Source organism: Sapajus apella, unplaced genomic scaffold (genome assembly GCF_009761245.1).
Source record: "Sapajus apella isolate SASKATOON/1434 unplaced genomic scaffold, GSC_monkey_1.0 scaffold3, whole genome shotgun sequence".
NCBI lineage: Eukaryota > Metazoa > Chordata > Mammalia > Primates > Cebidae > Sapajus > Sapajus apella.
Genome location: NW_022436943.1, coordinates 42,056,852 through 42,082,566, shown reverse-complemented (window position 1 = coordinate 42,082,566; position 25,715 = coordinate 42,056,852). Strand labels below are relative to the sequence as shown.

Sequence of the window (25,715 nt, the reverse complement as noted above, 5' to 3'; positions counted from 1 at the left end):
TACCTGAAAGGTAGGATTTCTTCCTCATGGCTGGGTAATAGTTAAAGTTCTAAATGCCTACCAGACTTCCTCTGACACAATCCCAGGAAGGTTAGTTCACCTCTTGTAAACTGGTAGAGGTGAAAGTCCAGCCTTGCCATATCATCTCAACTGACATTGTGGGGATGAGGAGGTACCCTTTTTATCAGTTGATAGAGATGAAAACCTGGACTCCCTACTTGGCCTTCTATGGCATTCTCCTGGGGATAATGGGGCACCTAAGTGCAGCCTGGTGAGGGTGTGAGTCTAGGCTTTACACTCAGCCTTTACTTATGTGATGGTTGAGTCACAATTCTTTTCTGTAATGTTTGAGTAAAGCAATTATTGTCTACATGTTTCCTATCTTGATAGGCTGTCTTTCTTGGTTGTTTGGCTGTGGAGAGCAAACTCTTGTTGTAAATTATTTTTTGTCTGTGCCTATAGGTGTTTCCAGGTTGCAGGCTTCTTCAGTTCTAAGTCTGGGATATATGAGGCAAGAGGAAGCTGAGAGAACTTGTACAATCATGTTATACAAAGTCCTTCAAAGTCTTTAGATGGTCAGCCTTCTCTTTACCATTCAGTCTTCTTATGTTTGTCTTGTATATAATGTCCATCATTTTTAACTTTACTAAGTGGGATGAATTGAGAAAAGTATGTCTATTTCTTCTTCCCCAAAGGATGCAAGAGGTACTACTTTATTTAGAAAAATAAGGAGTAGATTATGTGTAGAAAAAGAAAGTGATGTTTCATAAAAACTTGGTTCAATTCATCTACATAGATAAAGATGTTTGGTCACAGATTCGCAATATGAAATCTGTTTCTATAGTATCATAGTTTAAAATGTTTTTCAAGTCACCAGTGTAGAGCCCTTATCAATCTCTCAAACTGATAAAGCATCGTAGAACCTCTGCATGTATCTCCCCTTGTATTCTCCTTGTGAATGAGAAGAGTTAATGTTCATGCCTTCGACATCTTCCAAAGTCTCTCCCACTTTACTGATGCTACAGTACCAAAGGTAAGCATTATTTTAATTTCCCTTGTTTTAGATTGTCTGGATATCAAATGTAGGACAAGTGAATATTTGATGTGGTGATTAAACTTAAGTAGTCTTTGGAAAACGAGATTCCCTTATAGTAAACTGTTTTTACAAAGATGAAATTGTTTCTGTAGACAAGTAAACCAGAGTGAGGGAGCATCCTGGGGCTCAGAGAAGACCATGTCCTTGCACTGCTGCATGTGGTCTGAACGTCTGGCTGTGCTGAACAGTCATGTAGGTCTAGCTTGGACAGCCACATCATAGTTGTCAGGCTACTCTGGACAGACTTGTGAGGATAATAGAGTGGGTTTGTGGGTTCAGCCTTTCATTTTCCATTTAGTTTCTTCCCCTGTCTTTCTCATTGATGTAGTGACTTCATTCTTCCCAATCTCTTCTTGCATGGATAGGGGAGCCATCTATTATTGGCCACTTAGACTTGCTGAGGGTGGACATGTTCAACTTTTAATGCTACTGAATTACCCTTCTGGACATTTATAGTTTACTCCTGTTTTATATTCATATAATTCCCATGTGTCATAAAATGTTTTTTCAGACACTTTAAAATGTAAAAGCTATTTTGGGGTCACAAACCACATGAAAACAAGCGGCAGGATGGATTTGGTCAATGGGCATAGTTTGCTGACCGCTTTCCTGGAAGAGATCTGCTGGGCAGATTCCTTTGCTTAAGGAGATATTGTGCTCCGTATTAGAGAAAACAAGCCTGTATTCATGAGACATACTTTCTGATATAGTTGTTGTATTTTTACGTTGACACATAAATGACCAGATACACATGAACACATTCCCATTCATTGATGCAAAAGTTTTCTGAATTATCTGGGCACTTTTCTGGGTAAGCAAGAAATTTTCATCCTCAGGTTTTCACACTGTCATCTGGATTGATTGATAATGACATGTATTCCGAATGTGGATCTTCCTTGCTAAGCTGTTATTAATACAATACTTACTCAGCTTTCTAAATTATAATAGGAGTTGTGAAACCCAGACCAGGACATTTTGCTAGGATTTCAGTTTTCTCTTTTTTACAGAAGAGCTAAACAATCCTGTGTTACTGGTTCAAATGAAAACGTCATTTTGCAGAGGATCATCTGAAAGTTATAGAAGACTTAACCATGGCCTAATAAGCAGGGAATTACTTTTCTCACAGACTCTCAAGTCCAGAGGGGGACAATGAAGAACATATTTGGAGTAGCCCAATGATGTCAGAGCCAATGTGGCTATTATTCTCTTGGCTTTTTTTCATATTTGTAGCCCTGTGGTCACAACATATTCTGTAGCAGTTCTAGACCTCACATATGCATTTAAGGCAGAGTGAAGAGGGAAGGGAGTTACTAAGATCTTTCCTCTTTTGTCAGTTCCAGAACTGTTTGTTTCCCATCAAACTTCTGCTTATATGCCCCAGAGAGGAATCTGTCATCAGCCTCACTTGTGTCTGCAAGGGAGGCTGTGAAATTTTGTATTTGGCCTTGTAGCCATCTTTCAATAGGTGGCAAAAATAAGAGTGTTGATAATGTGTAGCCCATCAGAAGTGTCTGCTATAAAGAGTTAGACATTTTTGGCGTTCATATTACTTCTGCATGGTAGTCTCTGCTGAATTCCAATCCAGAATACAATAAGTGAAGCACCTATAATAATTAATATAGTGAATTAAACATATATTGGAGAGTGTTATGTGTATATTATATGCGGGAAGTGTTAAAGCAGGACCATATCCTTCAGGAGCTTTAGCTAGAAGCAAGACATACACATGAAATTTTAACCTATCTCAATTCTAATGGTGGGGATTGGAGGATATTTGTTTTTAAGGTCATTGATTCATTTAGCAACATTTGTTGAGGGTTGAGTTTGTATAACTATTTAGGCTTTGCAGGTGCAAACATGAGGAAGATGGTCTCTGCTTTGCAGATGGGAGGTAAATCAGTAGTTTCAAGAGAGCTTTATGGTTTTGTGATTTAATATTTTTGGTGAATTATACAATTAGATTGGAAGCAACTTTTATTTGCTTTTTTTGAAAAATATATGTTATGCATCAGGACTGAATGGCAGTGAGTAGGATTGAATCAGTATCTTTCCATCATATCTATACTCAGTCTATAAACAACGGTTGAGCACCTACTGTAAGGCAGTTATGTGGCTAGATACTATATTTGTAAAGCTCAATAAGAAGTAGTCACTTCCTTCCAGGGGCTCCTAGGTGTAGACCTAGCAGCCATGCCAGTAAATATTTGCAATGCACAGTAAATACACACATACAAGTCATATAAAAAAAGAGGTGGACTGGGCATGGTAGCTGACTCTTGTGATCCCAGGACTTCGGGAGGTTGAGGTGGGCAGATGGCTTGAGCCCAGGAGTTCAAGACCAGCCTGGGCAACATGGCAAAATCCTGCCTCTACAAATAATACAAAAATTAGCTGGATGTGGTGGTGCACACCAGTAGTCCCATCTACTTCATGGTTGAGGTGGGAGGAACACTTGAGCCTGGGAGGTTGAGACTGCAGACACCACTGCACTCCAGCCTGGGCAACAGAGCAAGACACTGTCTCAAAAAAAAAGAAAGAGGGGAATTATCAATATTGCTTAAGTGCAAGACTAGTTAAAGCTCTGCAGTAGAGAAAATAGAAAATTAATATTTCCTGAAGCAGGCATCTATGCAAGTAAGGGAAAGGAAGAGTGTATGATGTAAAAAGATCACTTCAGTCAAGGCAGAGAAGCACAACACATTTCAGAGCATGGCTAGCAGTTTCTACCTGGGGGTTCCTTGGTTGGAGAACCAGTTCTTTCTGAGGGGCAATTGGGAGTGTTTGCACAGTGTCTCTATTCAAGGCAAAACTCAGAATAGTGGAACATTAAACTTCTATAAGCCTTCATCCCTTGTTTCATGACAGAGAGAGTGTGGTGTGGGTGGCTTTCTGGAGAGTAAGATGCACTTGTTCTTGGGAATGACCGCAGATGCCAATGCATCCCTCAACTCCTCTTGCATCACTGTGAGGAGAGAAAACGAGGACTGGCACTTCATTCCAGATAGCCTGTGACTGTCACCTAAATCACATGAGAATGACATCCCTCAGCCACTAAACCCCAGAGAGCCCAGGCTCATTTCCAGCAATCAGCAATTCCAGCCCTGCTTCTGCTGATTAGGATAAGACCTGTTTTGGAGAACATTTCCTTTCTAGGAAAATTCTGAAGTAATCTCATACTTTTGAGCTATAATTTTTTACCCTTTTATTTAAAAAAAAAACAAAATAACATTCTAGTTAAAAATCATGACATTATTCATAAATAAACTCTCAAACCTTTGAATAAAAATATCTTTGGAACTTCTCCTTCCATTTATTGAGGCATTAGGGAGTTGAAATGAGAGGGAGTAGGGTTTTTAAAATTTTATTTTTTATTGTGATAAAATATACATTAAATTCATCATTTTAATCACCTTTGGTTGTATGGTTCAGTGGCATTAGATACATTCACATTATCATATAACCATCACCACCATCCATCTCCAGAGAGTTTTCATCATCCCAGAGTGAAACACTATACCCATAACTAACCAATAACTTCTCATTTTCTCTCCCACAGCCCCTGTGTAGCATTGCTCCATTTTATTTCTCTATAGATTTGACTAACTCATATAAGTGAATCGTCCAATAGTTGTCCTTTTTTGTCTGGCATATTTCACTTAGCATAATGTCTTCAAGGTTCATGCATGTTGTAGCATGGATAAGAATGGCATTCCTTTTAAAGGCTGCAAAATATTTCATTATATGTACGACATTGTGTTTATCCATTCATGTATCAATAGGCATTTAGCTTATGCCTGTTTGACTGTTATGAATAATGCTGCTGTGTATGTGAGCATACAAATACCTGAGTTCCTGCTTTCAGTTTTTTTGTGTGTATATACCTAGAAGTTGAATTGTTGAATCTAATGACAATTCTATGTTTAATTTCTTGAGAAATCACCATACGGTTTTCTGCAGGGGGTGTATCACTTTACATTCCCACCAGCAATGCACTTGGTTTTCAATTTTCTGGGGAAGTAGGTTTTTACACATGAAAAAAAGATGGTGCCTTCAAAACGGCGTCTCAAAACAATGCTAAAATATGTGCATTTGCAGGGAAACATTTCTCTCTTAAATTTTTTAAAGAACACTGTTTGTGAAATTCATTTTGGTTTATAACTCTTCATTTTGAATAATTCAGTATTAGTGACATTCAAATTAAGCAAAAGTGACAGCAGCAGCACTTACCACAAAGACCACAAGCTGCCTACAGTGTCAATTAAATAACTAGACATCCGTCAGGCACAGGAGTGGTGATGAAGATTAGGGAAACAAGAAGAGGGTTTCAAAGCCTACCGGTGTGCTGCCAAGCCCATTAAATTAAGTAAAAAGTAAAAATAAGAAAGTGTAGTGATGAGCACAGAAAAGAGAAAGCAAATGGGGACACCTTTGACACAAGCAAAGAGATGGAGGTCATGCATTGTAAGAGGCCGTTGGAAAGTTGCTTGATTTGTAAATATTAGGGACATTGAATTTCAGGGAAAACAAAACAAAGCCTGTCAAAAATGGTTTTAAATAAATAAGCCTAAGCACAAAAACCTAAATCAACTACTGGGTTTGCAGTGGAGGAAGGAACATTTATGGAGAATTAAAATATTTGTGTGAAGAATGAGACTACGTGTGTGGAAAGTCAAAAAACTGTATTGTGCTTCCTGTTTATAGATACCTTACATTTTGAATGCAAAGTATTTACTAGCAGAGAAAGACTTCCTTCTAATTTAAGGCATGATTGTGTAAAGGAAGGGGATTGCTGGTTTATTCTGCAGCAGAATAAGTATTTCCTTAATGTCTCTTATGTGCCAGATCCTGGACTCAGGAATGGAGGTCATGGAGATGAAAAAGGGATGATATCTGCCCCCCAGGAGCTTACAGTTATGTTGGGCCAGGCAGACAGATCAGTTACATGGACATTCTCAGTACTGTGAGGAAAATGAAGCACCAGGGGACTGTGTGCATGAGGGGGCATAGGAAATGGGTTCTTGCTCTGGTAGCCAGAGACCCCTAGAAGGTTTTCTGAAGAAGAGGTCTGAGCTGACATGAGGTGAATAGGAGTTAGCTTCCCAAAGAGGAGGAAATAGGATTGGGTTGTGGTAGGGTCAGCGTTGCTAGGTGGTGGGACCAGCATAAGCAGAAGTAAAGGAAGTGTGAGAGTCATATTTGGTGGGGAGGTGATAGGGGAAGAGAATAGGAGGTCAAGAGCAGTTTAGTGGTATTCCTAAGTCATGAATTTCAAGGTAGGAAGCAGCAGAGGGTAAAGCTAGACAGAAAAATCAAAGCTACACATTTCTCTTTTCTTCATTAATGTCTGAATCCATCCCATGCCAATCACCCATCTCCCTACACAAGCATACCTTTTAAAGATAATCACAACTTTGGTGTATTTAATTGAACATTCATTGTAAGTACGCTAGTCTTTGGAGATGGAGAAGCTGATTGATATTAACAGTAATTAGCTTCATGCTCTCAGAGGCTTTGTCTGCTGAGCTCTCTTTCCAGCACTGCCTAACGTGGGCATTGTGGTTGGTTCCTCAGCATCTATTCTGCTACAGCGCTGCTGAGTAGCAGCAGTGTGCTTTGGGGAGCTGACCCTCTGAGTTGGTCAGTTGATTTAAGGATAATCTTATTTCCACTGCCAGGGTGTTAGTTCAGTAATAGGCATGTTATTCACTCGTGGCCAATAAGAAAAGAGAATAAAATTTGAAGGAGGTTTGGGAGAAAAAGAGCCATAGTCAACCAAGCCCTTTCTGCTGCAAGATGAAAATGAAAAGCTTGTAGTTTAGATGCTGCAAAGGGACCCAGGTTGAGGATAAAGGTGATGCTGTGGATAATAGAATGGAGAGAGGAAAAAAAAATCACAATACTTGATGACACTTGATGATGAAAATCAGCTAATTCTGAACTTGTGCCATCACTGGACTTCTTGTTCTGACAGTTGATAATTTTCCTTACTGTTTAATCCAGTTTGGATTTTTCCATCTGTAATATGAAATCATGTGCATCCTAAATGATCCATAATTTCTGTGACTTTTCTGTATACACTAGTATAATACAGCCTTTTGTGATCCTAACCCCTTTAAGCCTCATTTTCCTTATCTGTGAAGTGAATATAATTATGTCTCAGAGTTTCTCATGAAGATTATTTGAGATTCAGAACAAAGCCTGAAAAGGGAGACATGAACTAATAAATGTTAAGTGCCCAGAATGTACCACTAAATAGGAAGCTTAGTGACTAGAAGAAATTTATAAATAATGTCCACAGAAAGAGGTACAAATAAGATCACATGCATTTGGACCTTTGTACAGTTTGCTTTTTTTAAAAAAAAAATGTCATTCATTCAATATTTGAGCAGTATGTTGGGTATAGAGCTATTGGATTTGCTGATAGATGGAAGAGAAGTGATGAATCATAGAGTGATGTTAAGGATGTCTCATCAGCTTCTGTGTAATTTGGGAAGACTGGAACAGGCAAATTGTTTCTGCTGTAGTTTTACTTGTCTGACATTCATGAGAAAGTTCTGTCTAGGCTGAAGTTAATATTTGGGAGTCACCAGAATGTTGATTGGGAACATGGGAATAGATGGCCCTGTTAAGGAGGGAGCAGGGAATGGGAGGAAAACATGTCATTTCTCTTGGGAAGCCTGTCTCATCCTCAGGTGTAAAGTACTCGTCAGAATCCTGGCAAAGAAAGGGCAAAGAGGAAACTGGCCTGAACGGAGTGCCGAGTAGAGAGTTGGACTATTGGAATCACAGAAGCTGGCTGGAGGGGAAGAATGCTGAAAAAGGAGAAAGCCTTAAAATGTTGGGTAAAAGGAGGTTATTGATGAAGTGGAGACCTGGGGAAGATATGGGTATTAAGTATCTGGCCTTAACTTCTCTGCGAATAAAGGAAAGGGGATGAGGATAGGAATTTACCTTAATTTTAAGAGTTGGGGTCACAGGGAAATGAAATAATTTACTACCCGAGAAGTCAAAACACACATACCTGCCACGCGCACACAGACATACATGGTAGTTCATGTAGTGGAATGCATGGATCTTACAACATTCACTGCTATTTATTTGATAGTAGAGGGTACATGGGGCAGGGGAGCTCAGTAAACGTTTGTTAGATGAATAAATATCCCCAGATTTGTATCCCTCAGTTTTAGATTTTATTTGTGGAATATCTATGTTACAGGACATGGGGAGAATAAGATGCAAAAAACTAGAAGCCGCTGGGCTCGATGTCCTTGAGCCCTCTACTCTGGCTTTTTCTTCTTTGCCACACAGAAGTGACAATTCTGTATTAAAATCACCAGTCCTTTTGTTTGCCTCCTTTATTACATTGTGAGTAACATCTGTCATATGTGCATCTATGTTTCTAGGATCTAACCCAGGGATGGCACATAGTAAGTGCTGAAGAAATATTGCTTGAATGAATGCAAGAGGGTGGACTTGAGGGAATGCTTAAATAACAGAGAAGGTCACAAGGAGAGGGGGAACACTTGTCAGATGGAGGCAGAGATATAAACTAAACCACAGGGTTGACATAATTGCATGTATGGGATGCAGTAACAACGTTGCCCGATTCTCATCTGTAACATGGGGATTCGTAACTTGCTGCAAGTCAAACAACTTGGAATTGAGGGCTTCTGGATTTGCACCTAAATCTTGCTGATTTCCAAGCTCAGGGTTTCCCACTATACCATGCTTCCTTGTCACCATATTATTTCTTGTAGTAATCACCCCACCTTTCGACTCACAGATGCCTTGTTTTTTTTCCTCCTTGGGCCCGATGAAATATTTTCTGTCATGGACACCTTCTTTGTATGGTTGTTTTTCTGAGTTCTATTTGTTACTCTTTCCTAGCTCTCCACTGTGGTTTGAATCCACGGGGTATTGATCACCCTGCCCGTGCTGAAGGTATTAAACTCCAGATTGAAGGTGAAGGTGTGGAATCTCAATCCATTAAAAACAAAAATTTCCAGAAGGTACCTGACCAGAAAGGAACCCCCAAGCGACTGCAGGCAGACGCTGAGACGGCTAAGGTGCGTAACATTCCAGTTAATTACGGAGATTTGAAAGCTGCAGCCTTGATATGCTGTGGTCCAGCCATAGAGAAGAGCTGATAGTGCTTTCACTAATAACCGTTGTATCTGTGGTCAAATGAACACTGTATCTTGCTGATAAATAATTATAAAGGAAAATATTAACTGTATTCCCTTTGGAATGAAATGGAAACACATTTGTGGCCCATCTCATAGCGTGAGTCTCTGAGGTTATAGAGAAGAATGCCCTGGACTTAAAGCTAAAAGATTAATCTACCAGGCTCAGACTTACCGCTCTATGGTGTTGGGCAAGTCCTGTAACTTTCTGAGTTGCAAATTCTTCATCTACACAAGGGAATCAGTCATAAAATAACTTCTCTTATCAGATTGAGCGGATCAAACAATTACATGCTTATGAAAGTATTTTATAAAAGTCCCAGTACTGTGTGAGTATAAGAGGCTTGTGCTTACAGGTATTGTTAATTATTAATAGCTGATACTTTATGAAATATGCATGTATATCCCAGGTACTGTTTGAAGGACTCTTGATCTGTAGACTTACTGTGTCCCTGTAACAATCTTGTGAGGCAGACAATATTGAATAGTACCCTAACCAATGACAGAGAAAATTATTTTATTCTGCTGTAGGATACTTAGTTCTTTTCAATCTTTAGACTAAACATAGGTATCATAGAACTGACAAAATAGGTGTTGGTGAAGATGGACAGAAACTTGGGTTCTGTGGGGTAGGTAATTTTTTAGTAAGGACAGCCTCTTCCAAAGGCTGCCTACAATGGAACTGGCCCTACCTGGGTATTTGTCTGAAATCAATGCAGATGTTCATGTTGGGGGCACAGTGTTGTTAAAGATACTCATATCAGTTTTCCTCTTAGACACTGAGGAAATTAATCTTCATATAGTTTTGTTTCTCCGTTTGTGTATTCCCTGCAAGACAATGTGCTTTCAAATGTTGGTTGAGTGAATGAATGTGTGCATGCTTTGGAAAGCAAATATCGTAACCACCCAAGAAAAATCTTAAGGAAAAAGGTCACTTGTTATACAATAACCACCTCCCTTCTCCTCCAAATAATGTCTTCCAAAATCATATGTGAATTTTTTTTTTTGCTTTATCTACAGTTTTGAATAATTACTGTTATTCCTTTTCTTCTTTACGGATAATTAAAAATTTGACATTAAGTATGTGTGTGTGGTAGGGAATGGGGAATGATTACCAAGAAATATATGGCAGGCATTTTACACTGGACATTTTAGCTAAGAGAAATGGCAACTCATAGGATATTGACTGATGATCAGTGAAGTTTGGCTTGTGAGCAGCATTGGAAATAAGTAAACCCTGTTAAAACAGCTAAAGCTGATCAATCCATGTTGCTACATGGATATCTTGAAGGAGCCAGGAAAAGAAGCCTTAAGGGTCCTGTTTAGGAAGATAAATAGACTTTCTCTGAGTGAAATATTTTCTAAAGGATGCTTAAAATATTAAAAATTAGAGTAGACAGAAAAGAAAAGTTAACTATTGATATTTGATTTTAATTCAACTTTAAACATTTCTAGTGTGTATCTCTTTTATTTGTAAAGAGATTGGGAATATAAAAAATTTGGTTCAAATCTGATATGATTCTGTTTCTGAATTATCTTGAATATGTGATATTGTTGTGAATCCTGAAATTTTGTGTCTTTGCCTCTGAAGCACTTTATAGTTGCTTTGCTGAAAACATACTTCAATGAGTGTGTATAATGAGCCTTTCTTCTGGAACAAACCACATATTGGAAACCAGATTCATTTGAGTTTATGCAAATCATCTACAGTGAACACCTATTCCCAACAAATGAAGTTGAAAGGAGATTCTGGGTTTTTGACAATGCCATCATACTTAGAGGCGAACAGACTAGAGGCTTTAGTAAAGCTTACATGAAGAATTTGTTCACTTGTTTAAATGGAGGACTAGGGAACGACAGTGGCTGCTGGGGGAACAGAGTTAAAATCACTATAATGTGATTACTGTGGATGTCAGCAGCATCACAGCCCCTGAAGCTTCTGTACCTTAGACAATGTGAACTTATGTTGTACAGGTACAAACACATTTACATTTTCCCTTCTGTTGCATTTAGAGGCTAGTGCAGTTGTGAGCCATCTTCTCTTTTCTTGGGTATATAATTGAATCTCTGGTAAATTGACCCATTCGAAACCTACCTTAAAAAACCTGTGGCTAGAAATACATACATCTATAGCCATTCAATAATGTAAATTCTTGTAGCTTTTCTGGATGACAGCTTGATAATCGCTATCAAAATTTTAAATGTGTGTAGTTTTGGGATCAATTTTTTCTCTAGGAACTTGCCTAAGGAAATAATTATCCATATGTACAAAGATGGCTATAGGAAAATGCACTGAAACTAGCCCAAATGTCCGTTCATGGGACACTGGCTAAAGAAACTGTATTAATGTGATGGGATACAATTTTTCCTTTGTGAGGATACAAGAGACTTATATGTATTTATGTGGAAAATGTGATAATATTTTAAAGTAGAAAGGGAATGAGAAGAGTAGGTTATGACACAGTAGATATAGTATGTTTCCACTTAGGTAAAAATGTCTGTCTCTGTATAAAGGCATCACTGAATCTGGGAGGGCTTTCCACAATATGAGCAGCAGTTTCTACCTGGAGTTAAAATTATGGAGAAAACTTTCACTTTCTGTATTTCTGCTTTGCTTGAATTTTGAATAAGATATGTATTATTTTAAGTGTATTTATTTTAAAGCCCTTTTTGGATTGTCCCATTAACTTTAGTAACTCAACCATGACATTTTCTGTTTGTTGGGTTAGTATTATGCTTTTAGGGTACTGAATTTGCTCACGTGGCTTCTAATTCTTGCTGGTGATTTATTTGGCGGATCAGTAAATTATTGTGGGATCTTTTTGCCCATGTGTGCCTTGGATTGTAGAGGCTTCTGGTGAGGTCCTTATGCATCGGTCTTCCCCTGAACTCTGGGATGTGAGTGCTCTGGCCAGGTATTACACTGATGTTTTAAGTTGATGTTCTGTCTGTTTGCTTCTGACTGATTATGCAAATCAAGTACCTCTGTATGCAGACTTCTCACAGGGAACCTGGTGTATCTCTGGGCCTTACCACTTTGATTCCTGCCATGTTGGGCTTTGAAACCAATCCCTCAGCACACCATCTGTTCCGGAGTAGCTTAGTGACCTTATATTTAATAGGCAATGCTAGAGTCTATGTGTATATGTGGGTTGGGGGAGGATTGTAGCATGTCCTTAATCTACCCGGTTGACACTGAAATTTGAATTGCTTTCATAACTTTAAAAAGTGTGTGTGTGTGTGTGTGTGTGTGTGTGTGTGTGTATTCATTCTGGGTAAAATAATTATCTATCTTAGAAAGTGACATTTTGGGACCCTTAGCCCCAATTCCTCAAAGACTCAGAACCCTTACTCCAGAAAAAGCTTTTCTGGCTACAAGTTGCCTCCAGCTCTTATAGACCAAAGAGAAACCAATAGAGTACCCAGATCACTTGTAAGTCTTATTGGGAAGGATAGAGTCTAGTTGGAAATAAAAAAAATGAATCCAGTTGAAATGTGGATCTGCAAAAAATACTTATCAGGATAAGTCCTAAATGCTTGTGAGTACTTGGAAATTCAGAGAGAATATGTATGCCATGCCACGCCTCAGCTATAGTTACCAGTTTAAGAGGAAAAAAATTGCGTCTACTTAGCTTTACAGGAGGGTACAGGCAAGAAATATAGTAGGCAAAGCATTTTCATCTCATTAGGAGGCCCAGAAGTTATCCAAGCACACAGCTTCTTTTGATCCATCACCCACACAGCTGCCACAATTGATAGTCCAGGTGAGGATGAGTCTCTTTGATATATAAAAGGCTGAGCCTCTTTTTTTCACCATTCATTTATACCATTCTAGTAACGTAGACTCAAGACAAAGCCACAGCTCCTGAAGACCAGGAGTGGTTCCACATAGCAGTTTCCAAAAAACCAGCACTATGGGAAACTGAAGTCCTTCTCAGACAGGCCAGCTCTGAGATTGATTAACCCTTTACTTACAGAGCAGTCAGAACAAGACTACAAGGGAGGGCACTCTAGCACAGGTAGAATTTGAACTGTGCTGCGAAGTATGAATAAATTCCCATATGTAGCCCTAAGAATGGAGGGTGCCTAGAGCCATGAAGTCTAAGCACCTTGAACTGAGGTATGGCAGCAGAAATGCTCAGGTGTGTTCAACATCAGTCTGTTCAAGTCAGAATTTGTGTGGCAGAAATCAAGTCTGAAACAGTAGGTTTGGGCCAAACTGTGTGATGGAATTTGAATGTTGGAGTGAGTACCATGGATTTACTTTCCACCTTCATCATTCAATACAATAGCCACTAGTACACGTGGATATTCAAATTTATGTAAATTGGATAAAATGCAAAAATTTATTTCTTTGCTCATACCCGCCACATTTCAAGTGTTCATTATCCCATGTTTTGAGGGGCTGCTTCTTTGGACAGTGTAGAAGTGGAATATGATCATTATGGCAGAAAGTCCTATTAGACATTGCTTCTCTAATCTATGGGAAACCATTGCAGTTCTCTGGGTATAGGAATAAGATGTAAAATGGAATTATGTTGATATTCTCTCTGATCCTCATCCTTGGGCTTGAGTGGACAAGTGCTTCAGTCATTAAAAGTCAAAATACTGGGGAGTTTCTTTCGAAATTGATATTCCCAAATGCTCTGATGGTTGGAATTTGAGATTCTGTGGTGACTCTGGCTATGGAATAAGATGAGCCCATCAGCCCGTCAGTATCCTATCTGTTTTCTATCCTGGAATACACTAATGTATCTTTACAAGTGGCCTAAACGTGACATTGGGAATTCTTGACTTCGAGACTTTATTTTCTATATGTTTATGAGGAAACATCACCTTGCTGTGTTTTTATGCCTGTCAAATAAGGGTTTCATAAGGTTAATAATCCTTGTTTTTCTGGGTTGTTTTTTCCTGTCACAATGCTAATTCCTGGAGTCAGTGTCCTTTGAGTGTTCCTTGTATTTGCATGCCTCCCCCGTACCTTTTCTTTACAAAATCTGTATCCCCATTTTACAGCTGAGAAACCCAAGGATGTAAGTGACTCACTAAAACTTAGTTTCTGGCTAATAATCTGGAGGAAGATATAACTCTCTCTGTTTAATGGCTCTAAATTCAGGGTTTTTTATGCTCCTAACATGAAATATACAAATCATCTATTTATTTGAAAAGAAAATATAGCCTGTTACACTGAGAATCTGGCCAACTAGGCAGAAGAAGAGGTTAAAATGCTGCATGTATTCGTTAATCCTCAGAGAGAAAACAGCAAATCTTGATTGCTGTATTATATAAGGGAGAAGCAATGCCAACATCTAAAACAGTGAATAATTGCCTACACTTGGCTTTGGGATGTATTATGTGAATCTTTGGCAGCAGATAGGCTTTTCTCATTAGGCTAATATTAGATTTAGTTTGTATTTCTTTGGCACAGAGTTTAAAGGATCTGGCCTGGAACTTGGTGCTGGAGGCAGGAGGAGGAGAAAGCTGGGTGCTTTAGATAAGCCACAGGTGGATAAATGAGAGTTGACTGCAGGGCAACTTGTGGACATTTATAACGGTAAGCAGGAACCATTAATCTGAGATTAAAACAGAGAGAAAAAAGAACTTAGACTTAGGTTAAGAGATGAAGGGTGGACTGTACTTAACCTTGATCAAATTACATTGCTTAGCTGCCTTTGAGAAGGTCTGTTGCAATTTAGGGATAGAATGATCTAATTCTTGACTATCTGTATTTCTTGGCTCAAGGAGCACAAATGTCTCCAAACAAAGCTGCCAACCCAGTATAATGTCACCAATGATAGGAAAGAACGCAATGCATGAGAAACATAATGAGATGTACTTTCTTAAGAATTCTCATAAGGGTCAGAGCAAGAGACGAGCAAGTATGACTTCATGCTATGTGAGTTCCAGGACCCCAGCCCATGTACATTGAGTTCCTGGACAGGGCTCAAACAAAACTACAGTAAACATATCCGAAGAGGTAAGCTTTTGTTACTAACATGTTAAGCTCTGAAAAGTATGAAATTAATAGGATATATTTAAGCCATAGTTCATTGTGTAAACAACAAAGAAGAAAACCTAGAGAGCATTTGACCATCTAATTTATTTTACAGGGAGATAAGATTCAGATGAGACTGAATGACTTCACAAAGATCTTGGAGCTAGCAGCAGCACAGACTGCCTAAAACACAGTTCATCCAACGCATGAACAGTGCTTTTCACTCTTTTGTGCTCTCAGTTCTGTAGGAAATAAAAAGTGCTTGGAGCCACTTGGTTAATAGTATTTGTCTAGTGGAGTAAGACTACAGGATATGCCATTTGACAATGTATAAGGAAGGTAGTGTTCAAGAGAGTGTATCAGAGCCCACCAGATTCATTTGAGTTTATCCACCTAAACTACAAAGTTACTAAAGTGATACTCTTTGGAGATTATTGGTACTTGCCATCCCTTCTGCCTGTGATGTTCTCCCCTTGATTATTGTTCAGCTAGTTCCTTGTCATTTAGGTCTTAGCTCAAATGTGCTTCTCCAAGAGGTCTTTCCTGACCACCCTAACTAAATGAATCCCCAGTCACATTCTCTGACATCACTTGGTTTGATGTCCTACATAGAACTTTTCCTGGTCTGAAATCATCTTGTTTTTTTCTGTCTCTTCACTCAGAATTTAAACTATTTGAGAGCAGTGATCTTGTCTGTCTTGTTCACTGCTGTAATATCAATGCCTGCTACTGTGTCCATCACATAATAAAAAGATTAAATTTTTGATGAATGAGTGAATAAGCCAGTTGATGTAATACAGAAGCCCCTTGCCTCTGGGTTTATATCTTTTGCCTCACAATTATTTCATTATCTTTAGCTCTTCCACAAGTGAGCAGAAGGATGTCTTACTGAGTTCTGTAATTGTTGATGATATGAAGAGAATGCTTTTCTGGATTGGTACAAGTGGCCTATTATCTATACAGTGGACAAGGGATACTTCCAAAGCCATTCCATTACCCTTCACCCTTCAAAAGTTTACTCTGTGTTATCACTGAGACCAAGCAAATTCCTGATTGCAGTCTGTATCAATCTATACTTCACTTATATATAAGAACCACTGTGAAATACAGTATGGCAACTCCTCAAAGACCAAAAAACAAATACGATTTGACCCAGTGTGTTAGTCTGTTCTCACATTGCTATAAGAAAATACCCAAGACTGGGTAATTTATAAAGAAAAGGGGTTTAGGCCGGGCTCAGTGGCTCATGCCTGTTATCCCAGCAGTTTGGGATCCCCAGGCAGGTGGATCACTTGAGGTCAGGAGTTCAAGACCAGCATGGCCAACATGGTGAAACCCCATTTCTACTAAAAATGTAAAAAAATTAGCTGGGCATGGTGGTGGGCACCTGTAATCCCAGCTACTTGGGAGGCTGAGGCAGGAGAATCACTTGAACCCAGGAGACAGAGGTTACAGTGAGCCAGAATCACACCTCTGCACTCCAGCCTGGACAACAATAGCAAAACTCCATCTAAAAAAAAAAAAAAAAAGAAGAAGAAGAATAAAAGAGGTTTAATTGACTGACAGTTCTTCTTGGCTGGAGAGGCTTTAGGAAACTTACAATCATAGCAAAGGCACCTCTTCACAGGACAGCAGGAGAGACCATGAGTGCCAGCAGGGGAAATGCCAGCTGCTTATAAAACCGTCAGATCTTGTGAGAACTGACTCACTGTCACAAGAAGAGGATGGGGGAAACAGCCCCCATAATTCAATTACTTCCCACCAGTTTCCTCCCACAACATGTGGGGATTATGAGGATTACAATTCAAGATGAGATTTTGGGTGTTGACACAGCTAAACCATATCACTCAATATATTCATTTGTTTTCGTGCTCCTGATAAAGACATACCCAAGACTGCACAATTTACAAAAGAAAGAGGTTTAATTGGACTTACACTTCCATGTAGCTGTGGAGGTCTCACAATTATGGTAGAAGGCAAAGAGGAGCAAGTCATGACTTACATGAATGGCAGCAGCCAAAGAGAGAGATAAATACTATCAGGTCTCATGAGACTTATTCTCTATCATGAGAACAGCATGGGAAAGACTGCCACCATGATTCAATTACCTCCTACCATGTCCTTCCTATAAAACATGGGAATTCAAGAATTCAAGATTTTGTGGGGACACAGCCAAACCATATCATTCTGCCCCTGGACCCTCCCAAATCTCATGTCCTCACATTTCGAAAGCAGTCATGCCTTCCCAACAGTTCCCCAAAGTCTTAACTCATTCCAGCATTAATTCAAAAGTCCACAGTCCAAAGTCTCATTCAAGACAAGGCAAGTCCCTTCCACCTATGCAGTCTGTAAAAGCAGGTTAGTTACTTCTAGATACAATGAGTGTACAGGCATTGGGTAAATACTGCCATTCCAAATGGGAGAAATTGGCCAAAACAAAGAGGCTACGGGCCCCATGCAAGTCTGAAATCCAGCAGGGCAGTCAAATCTTAAAGTTCCAGAATGACCTCCTTTGACTCCATGTCTCACTTCCAGGTCTCACTGATGCAAGAGGTAGGTTCCCAGGGTCTTGGGAAGCTCCACCCCTGTGGCTTTGCAGGGTACAGCCTCCTTCCGGGCTGCTTTCCTGGACTGACAATGGGTGTCTTCAGCTTTTCCAGGCCTATGGTGCAAGCTGTCAATAGATCTGCCGCTCTGAGATCTTGAGGATGGTGGCCCTCTTCTCACAGCTCCACTAGACAGTGTCCTAGTAGGGGCTCTGTGTTGGGGCTCTGACCCTATATTTCCCTTCTGTATTGTCCTAGCAGAGGATTTCCATGAGGACCCCGCCCCTATAGCAAACTTCTGTCTGGACATCCAGGCATTTCCATGCATCTTCTGAAAGGTGGAGGTTTCAAGACCCCAGTTCTTGATTTCTGTGTACTGACAGGCTCAAAACCAAATGGAAGCTACCAAGGCTTGAGATTTGCACCTCTGTAGCCATGGCCGAAGCTCTTTGTTGGTCCCTTTCAGCCACTGCAGGAGCAGCTAGGATACAGGGCCCCAAGTCCCTATGATGCACACAGCATGGGGACCCTGGGCCTGGCCCACAAAACTACTTTTTCCTCTTAGGCCTCTGGGCCTGTGATGGGAGGGGCTGCACTGGAGACAGTTTCCCCATTGTCTTGGGGATTAACATTACGTTCTTCATTATTTATGTGAATTTCTTCAGCCAGCTTGAATTTCTCCCCAGAAAATGGGATTTTCCTTTCTATAACATTGTCAGGCTACAAATTTTTTGAACTTTTATGCTCTGCTTCCCATATAAACCTGAATGTATTTAACAGCACCCAAGACACCTCTTGAATGCTTTGCTGCTTACAAGTATCTTCTGCCAGAGACCCTTAATTATCCCTCTCAAGTTCAGAGTTCCACAGATCCCTAGGATAGGGACAAAATGCCACTGTCTCTTTGCTAACATGTAACAGTCACCATTGCTTCATTTTCCAACAAGTTCCTCATCTGCATCTGAGATGACCTCAGCTTGGGCCTTGTTGTTCATGTCACTATTAGCATTTTTGTCAAAGCCATTCAACAAGTATCTAGGGAGCTCCAAACTTTCCCACTAAAATTGAGCCCTCTAAACTGTTTGAACCTCTGCTTGCTACCCAGTTCCAAAGATGTTTCCACATTTTTGGATGTCTTTTCAGCAACACCCCACTCCTAGTACCAATTTATTGTATTAGTCTGTTTTCTTGCTGCTGGTTAAGACATACCCAAGACTGCGCAGTTTACAAACGAAAGAGGTTTAATGAGACATACAGTTCCACGTGGCTGGGGAAGTCTCACAATCATGGTGGAAGGCAAGGAGGAGCAAGTCATGTCTTACATGGATGGCAGCAGACAAATAAAGCTTGTTCAGGGGAACTCCTCTTTTTGAAACGATCTGATCTTGTGAGACTTAGTCATGAGAATAGCATAGGAAAGACTTGCCCCCATGATTCAATTACCTGCCACCAAGTCCCTCCCACAACATTTGGAAATTCAAGGTGAGATTTAGGTGGGGACACAGCCAAATCATGTGATCTGGTTATCTTAAAACTGGGCATAATATACCCAGAGGAATAGAAATCATTCCATTACAAAGATACGCATATGCTTATTGCAACACTATTCACAATAGCAATGATATGGAATTAACCTAAATTCCCATCAATGGTAGACTGGATAAAGAAGATGTGGCATATGTACCCCATGGAATACTATGCAGCCATATAAAAAAATGAGATCCTGCCATTTGCAGGGACAAAGATGGAGCTAGAGGCCATTATTCTTAGCAAACTAATACAGGAACAGAAAACCAAATATGGCATGTTTTCACTTATAAGTGGGAGCTAAATTATGAGAACACATGGACTCACAGAAGGGAACAACACATACTGAGAGGCCTGTGAGAGTATGGAGGATGGGATGAGGGAGAGGATCAGGACAAATAACTAATGGGTACTAGGCTTAATACCTGGGTGACAAAATAATCTCTACAATAAACCCCCATGATACAAGTTTACTTATATAAAAAACCTGCATGCATACCCCTGAACTTAAAAGTTAAAAAAAAAAAAAAAGTCTCTGATTGCCTGAATAGGGCCCTATGACCTCTGCTACCCTATAGCATTGGCCAAGATTTCAGATGGCATGGCTCTTAAACCCTCCTCTGCAGCTCTATTCAGGGTCACAGGTCATCAGCTGGCTCCTGTGATTTCTACCCCATATCCCTGATCTAGCCCAAACTTGAAGGAAATGGAAAGCAGCTTCTTCTCTTTCTCTTTAAGTGCTTAGGGATTCCTGACTTAAACTGAAAAATTGGAGCACCAGGTGCCAAGTAAAACCTGAAATATTATTTCCAAGGCTGTATGGATTAGAAATTGTTTTCAAATGTTGATTTCACACATAGCCTTAGATATATGCTGTATTAGTCAGCCTCAGCTGCTATAACAAATTACTGCAGACTTGGTAGCTTAAACAACAGACATTTATTTCTCACAGTTCTAAAGGCTGGGAAATCCAAGATCAAGGTGCCAGCTGAGTTGGTTCCAGAGAGGATGCTCTTTCTGTCTTGCAGAGACCACCTTCTCACTGTGTTCTCAAATGGCAGAGAGAAAGTGAGCTTAAGTGTCTCTCCTTCCTCTCTATGGATGCTAATCTCATCGTGGGGGCCCATGCCCTCACTGACATAATCTAAACTCCCAATTAACTCTCAAAGGCCCTAGCTTCAAATACTACCTTATTGGAGGTTAGGGCTTCAACCTATCCATTTTAGGAGGTACACACATTCAGTCTGTGACATATACAGACTGAATATCTCTAATCGGAAATGTTTGAGACCAGACATGTTTTGGGTTTTGGATTTTTTCAAATTTTGGAGTGTTTGCATATTCAAATTCTATATCTCATCCAAATTAGATATCTTGGAGATGGGATCCAAGTCTAAGCATGAAATTCATTTGTGTTTCATGTACATGTTATATATATACCCTGAAGGCAATTTTATATAATATTTTAAATTTTGTGTATGAAACAAATTTTTGACTGACCCATAATATGAGGTCAGTAGTGGAATTTTCTACTTAGGGCATCATGTCATTGCTCAAAGTTTTGGGTTTTGGAGCATTTTTGATTTTGGATTTTTAGATTAAGGTTGCTCAACCTGCACCAAATTTGCATTCTGACCAAATGCCAAATGACTGAGTGTTAAATCACTATTGGCTGAAGTTGAATATCACCATCATAAAATGAATGTCTGGTATACAAGAATAAATCTGAAATATTAATAAGAATACCTATTTACTACAGCTTAATTAAAATTATACCAAGCAGAATTTTTTAGAATTGGCATTATAGAGCAGTGGTAATAATTTCTCAGATGTCAGCTCCTGTGGTTGTTCTATTGCATAGTTATGATACTGAAAATATGCTCTTTTTCAACTGAGGTCAGTGAAGGAGCAAAATACGCTTTTATCAAGCTCTGCCATTACAGTAGTAGCGTTAATGGTGATATTCCCCCCAAGTCACTAAGCTATCCTACTCTCCAATAATAACTGACTCCAGTAAAATCTTTAACTCCTGGAATTGCCAACTTGCTGATGATCATGATGCAATTTCATTGAAACAATCCCATAAATTAAAGCTTTGGATTGTACAAGAAGAGGATTTCTTTTTTAATTTTCAAAATCAGGCTTAATTTTGTTTTTTTCACTTGAGGGTTTTCCTCTTAAGCAATGTTTTCACAATATTCATTGTAAACCATAGTCCTCAATTCAGCAACCAGAATGATCTTGTTAATGTGTGAGTCAGATCATGTCCCTCTTTTGCTCATAATCCTCTAATCACATCCTGTTTTCCTCAAATTAAAGCCAAAGTTCTTAGTGCCCTACCAGGTCCTGCATGATCTGTGCCCTGGCAAGTCCCTCCTGTCATCTGCTACTAGGCTCCTCTATGTTCAGGCTCCTCCTAGTTCAAACCAGGTACCTTCCCACCTCTAAGCCTTTATACTGGCTGTTACCTCTTCCTTGAAGCATCTTTCCTGGGGATATACAAGGCTCACTCCTTCATTTCCATCAAATCTTTGCTCCAGCATCACCTCCTCAGTGAAGCTAACATGGTCAGTCTCTCTTCCAACGCCCCTGATTCCTGACTCTGTCCTGTAATTTCTTTACCGCACTAACACGCTCATCACTTTCTGAAACCATATATAATTTATGTTTATTATTATTTTAGGTCATCATCCACTAGAGTATAAACTCTGTAAGGCAGGATCCCATGTTTTGTGACACGTCCCTGACAATAACAGCCATTCCTGGTACATGGAAGGACTCAACTATTTGTTTGAACGAATTCTTATAATAATTAGTATACATTTAGTTTTCAACTGGCTGGTAGGATTTTAAGATATAAAGCAAACTGGAACAATTTCACTGTTTAAATCACATCTAGAATATCTACATTTATTACAAAGGGAATTTTCATAAAGCAACAGTAAAACCCAAGGTTTTACTATTTGTTATTGATGATATTACAATAGTTAGATGTGATCAAATGATAATTAATTGCGCACAAGTTCAGGGTTGCCGCAAATATAGTTGAAGTAGCATCTAAACCAAGGCTGAAGCCAAACCCTAATAGCAGATTTTTGGCCAAATACCACAACAAAAGCTGAACTTCAGTGCCCCTTTGTCCCTTATGTAATTCCACAGTTAGGTCCTAAATATTCACTGGTCTAACTTCTGTATTGTATAGCTAATCTATTTTGGGAGATGGGAAGAATTGGATACCAGCCTTTTCTCATGTCATACTGAATAGATGAAGCATTAACCCTACACATGCCTAGATGGTAGTAACCTCTTAGAGGTTGTTAGTTAACAGGCCAGAACTAGAAAACATGGAAGAAAGGAAAACATCAAAGGTTGAATTTTTTATCAAGAAGATGGTGTTTATAGAGGAGATGTGATTTCACTATTTTTGACCTATCTTCAAATACCATAGTAAAGAACACAGGTTCTGGGGTCTGATATCTGCTCGGCCACTTACCCGGGCCAATTTCTTACCTCTCTCTGCTTTAGTGTCTTCATATGTCCAGTAGGAATAATATCATCTACCTCATGAGAGAGATGTCATTAGGATCATTGGAGTTTGTAAGTGAAGCGCTTAGAATAGCACTTGATATACAGTAAGCACTGTATAAGTTTTCTACTGTCGTTATTTTTGCTGTCATCATTATCCCCAGGAAATGTTTTGGCAAGGTGGTTTGGAAAAAAACTAGGTTCAAATTGGCTGCCTGTAACCGTATTTAATCCACCAGCAAGTTTTGTTTGTTCACCCAAACTGAAAGTTATTTTTTTAACAGTGGAGAAACCTAGAAATTTTTCATTTAAAAATTCCAGATTTCTCACTTCTCTTGAAAAATTAAAAAATCTGGAAATGATAAGCCTAAATGCATACCTAAATGATCAGCCTAAATTTGGAGTTGTCAAGAAGCTCCCCCCTTGGATAGACAGTCTTTCTGGTTTAGATCTGCCTATGCCTGGTGCTCTTCACTCATGCTTCTTTTTAAGTTTCTATAGGCAGTTTAGTTTATGACCTGTGTTATGCAGGATCCTGACATAGTATAAAAGGTATCATTTAACCCCCTTTTATTTAGTGAGAGTGGCTCTTATATCCTTAAAAATACACAAACCATTCTAGATTCAAAAGTATATTTATTAGGTCCCTTTCTGGTAATACTATATTGAGCAAGTGGGTTCTGCCTTCATGGGGTTTCTGTTCTATTTGGGTAACTGTATCTCAAACAAGTACTATAATGTAAATTCCTTTTTTTTATTATACTCTAAGTTCCGGGGTACATGTGCAGAATGTACAGGTTTGTTACATAGTTAGACACGTGCCATGGTAGTTTGCTGCATCCATCACCCTGTCATCTACATTAGATATTTCTCCTCATGCTATCCCTATATATTTGAAAGGAAACCAACTGGGGTTTGAGAAACTGAGATTGAAAATAAATATGGAGTAGAAGACAGGGGAATGAAAGAGGAAGGGTGTTTTCTGAGATGAAACTGAAATGTTAAAAAGGAGCAGCTGTGCGGGAAGATGGGCACAGGATCTGCCTTTATAAATACCTTGACGTAGGAAAAGAGATAGCCTATGTAGAAAAGAAAGATCATTATGCAAGTTTCCAAATGGCTCAGAATGATATGGGGGAGATCATGTGGCTTCATCTGAATTTTATACTTAGTGCAATGGAAGCTCAATGAAAGGTGTTACATAGAGGAGACACTTATAAAGAGAAGACTCTAGCTGCTCCATGGAGAGCTGATTAAGAACTAGCAAACACACAAACAGGGAGGTGAGGAAGGGATTTTTGTAGCTTACACAGTCGAGAGGAGATGGTGTCTTGAGCCAGGATGGTGTCAGTTGGTGGACAAATTTGACATCTATTTTCAAGATAGAATTAATAATACATGATTAGGTGTAACCTGTGGAAGTAAAGAGAGGAATTAAGGATGACTCAGTAGTTTCTGGTTTGAGCAGCTAACTTGATGTTGGTATTATTTAGTGAAATAGGGAAAACTGGTGAGAGAGAGGGAGAAAAAGGGAAGCCTTGGGGTGGTGGGGGAATCACAAGTTTCATTTTGACCATGTGAATTGTGTAATTTCTTAGTCATATCTAAGAGAAGATGTCAAGTAGGCTGTAACTTGTAAATCCAGATTTCCAAAGAGATCTCAACTAAAGGAGTACATATTAGAGGTCACACTTGTCATACGAGGTATGTGCATGTGTTAAAGTATGTAGAAACTAAGGGCTTTTCTACTGGTCCTTGTCTTTAGGAGGTGGTGGTGTCCCTTCAGTTTCCCTGCCCCTGCTGCTTCTTTGATGAATATTATCTTTGCTCTGTCATCATTGGACTGTGAGGAGCCTAAGGGCTCAGCTGTTCAGTTTGAAGGGTAATGGCACAACATGAAAGGACTTGGCTAGAAATAGCTCATCCTGGCCTTTCTCTTTCAGTCTAATTTTTGATCCTGCTTTCCAACCATGTTTACTTACAGTTAACTCTTTAATACTTCTAGTAAAAGGAGGCCAATGCATTTTGTAGGCAATTGAAAAACAGGAAGAATAGGGCTACTGGCATGAGCTGGTACAGTCTTGGCTTTAAGTCTTTATTAATTTCCTGTAGGAATATGAGGGTATATTTGCTTTTCACCAGCGCTGTCATGATAGATATTACTCGAGTTCACCAAAATCCACTCCTCCTCCCCTGCTGGGTTCTTGGGAGACTGTATTTTTAATCTCCCAGAACAACTAGTTCTAGATAGTGGCCTATGAGAGAACATGGCATGCTGCATTTACAGGTTGGGGCAGCAAAAACCCCAGTGCAGTTTCCAACTTCCTTTTTCTCTTTGGGGAGTGTGGTGGCCACATATTAAGATGGCAGAGCCCAAAGTCAAAGGAGCTTGAATCACCAAGTCACTGCATGGAATACAGCTGCTCAGACGCTGACTTACAGCAACCTTTGTGTAAGTGAGAAATGTACTTTCATGGTGTCCCTAGATTTCAAGGGTTGTTTGTTACTCCAGCATAAGTGCAGCCTAACTAGATTAATCCAAGTGGCATCTGAAAACATTGCAATGCTGCATCCTCTTAGGCTGTAAGTTCCTCAAAGACAGGAATCTTGCTGAGCCTCAGGTCAAGTGCAAACCCCAACAAAGATTGGTATGCTTAACTGTTACTCTCCAGTCAGTATTGATCATGACTTTCTTTTTACCAGATAGACTATCAGAGCTCTTTTCAGTCTGAACTACTGAACTAAAATTAAATTGCCATTTGAAGATTTTAGAACTTTTCTCCTGGGCCCCAGCAATTGTTACTCATGTCAGGACATTCTAGGGCATGCATCTCTCTAGTGCC

The 25,715-nt window shown here is 39.5% G+C and overlaps 1 protein-coding gene across 4 annotated transcripts in view; it reads left to right on the top strand.

Moving 5' to 3' along the window:
- The window catches only part of SAMD12 (sterile alpha motif domain containing 12), a 418,645-nt gene that overhangs the window by 31,800 nt on the left and 361,130 nt on the right, over positions 1-25,715 (top strand). For all 4 annotated transcript variants that reach the window (XM_032246413.1, XM_032246432.1, XM_032246424.1 and 1 more), the window contains exon 2: positions 8,984-9,162. In XM_032246413.1, the coding sequence (XP_032102304.1) occupies positions 8,984-9,162 (179 nt within the window). The remainder of the gene's footprint in view (positions 1-8,983; positions 9,163-25,715) is intronic.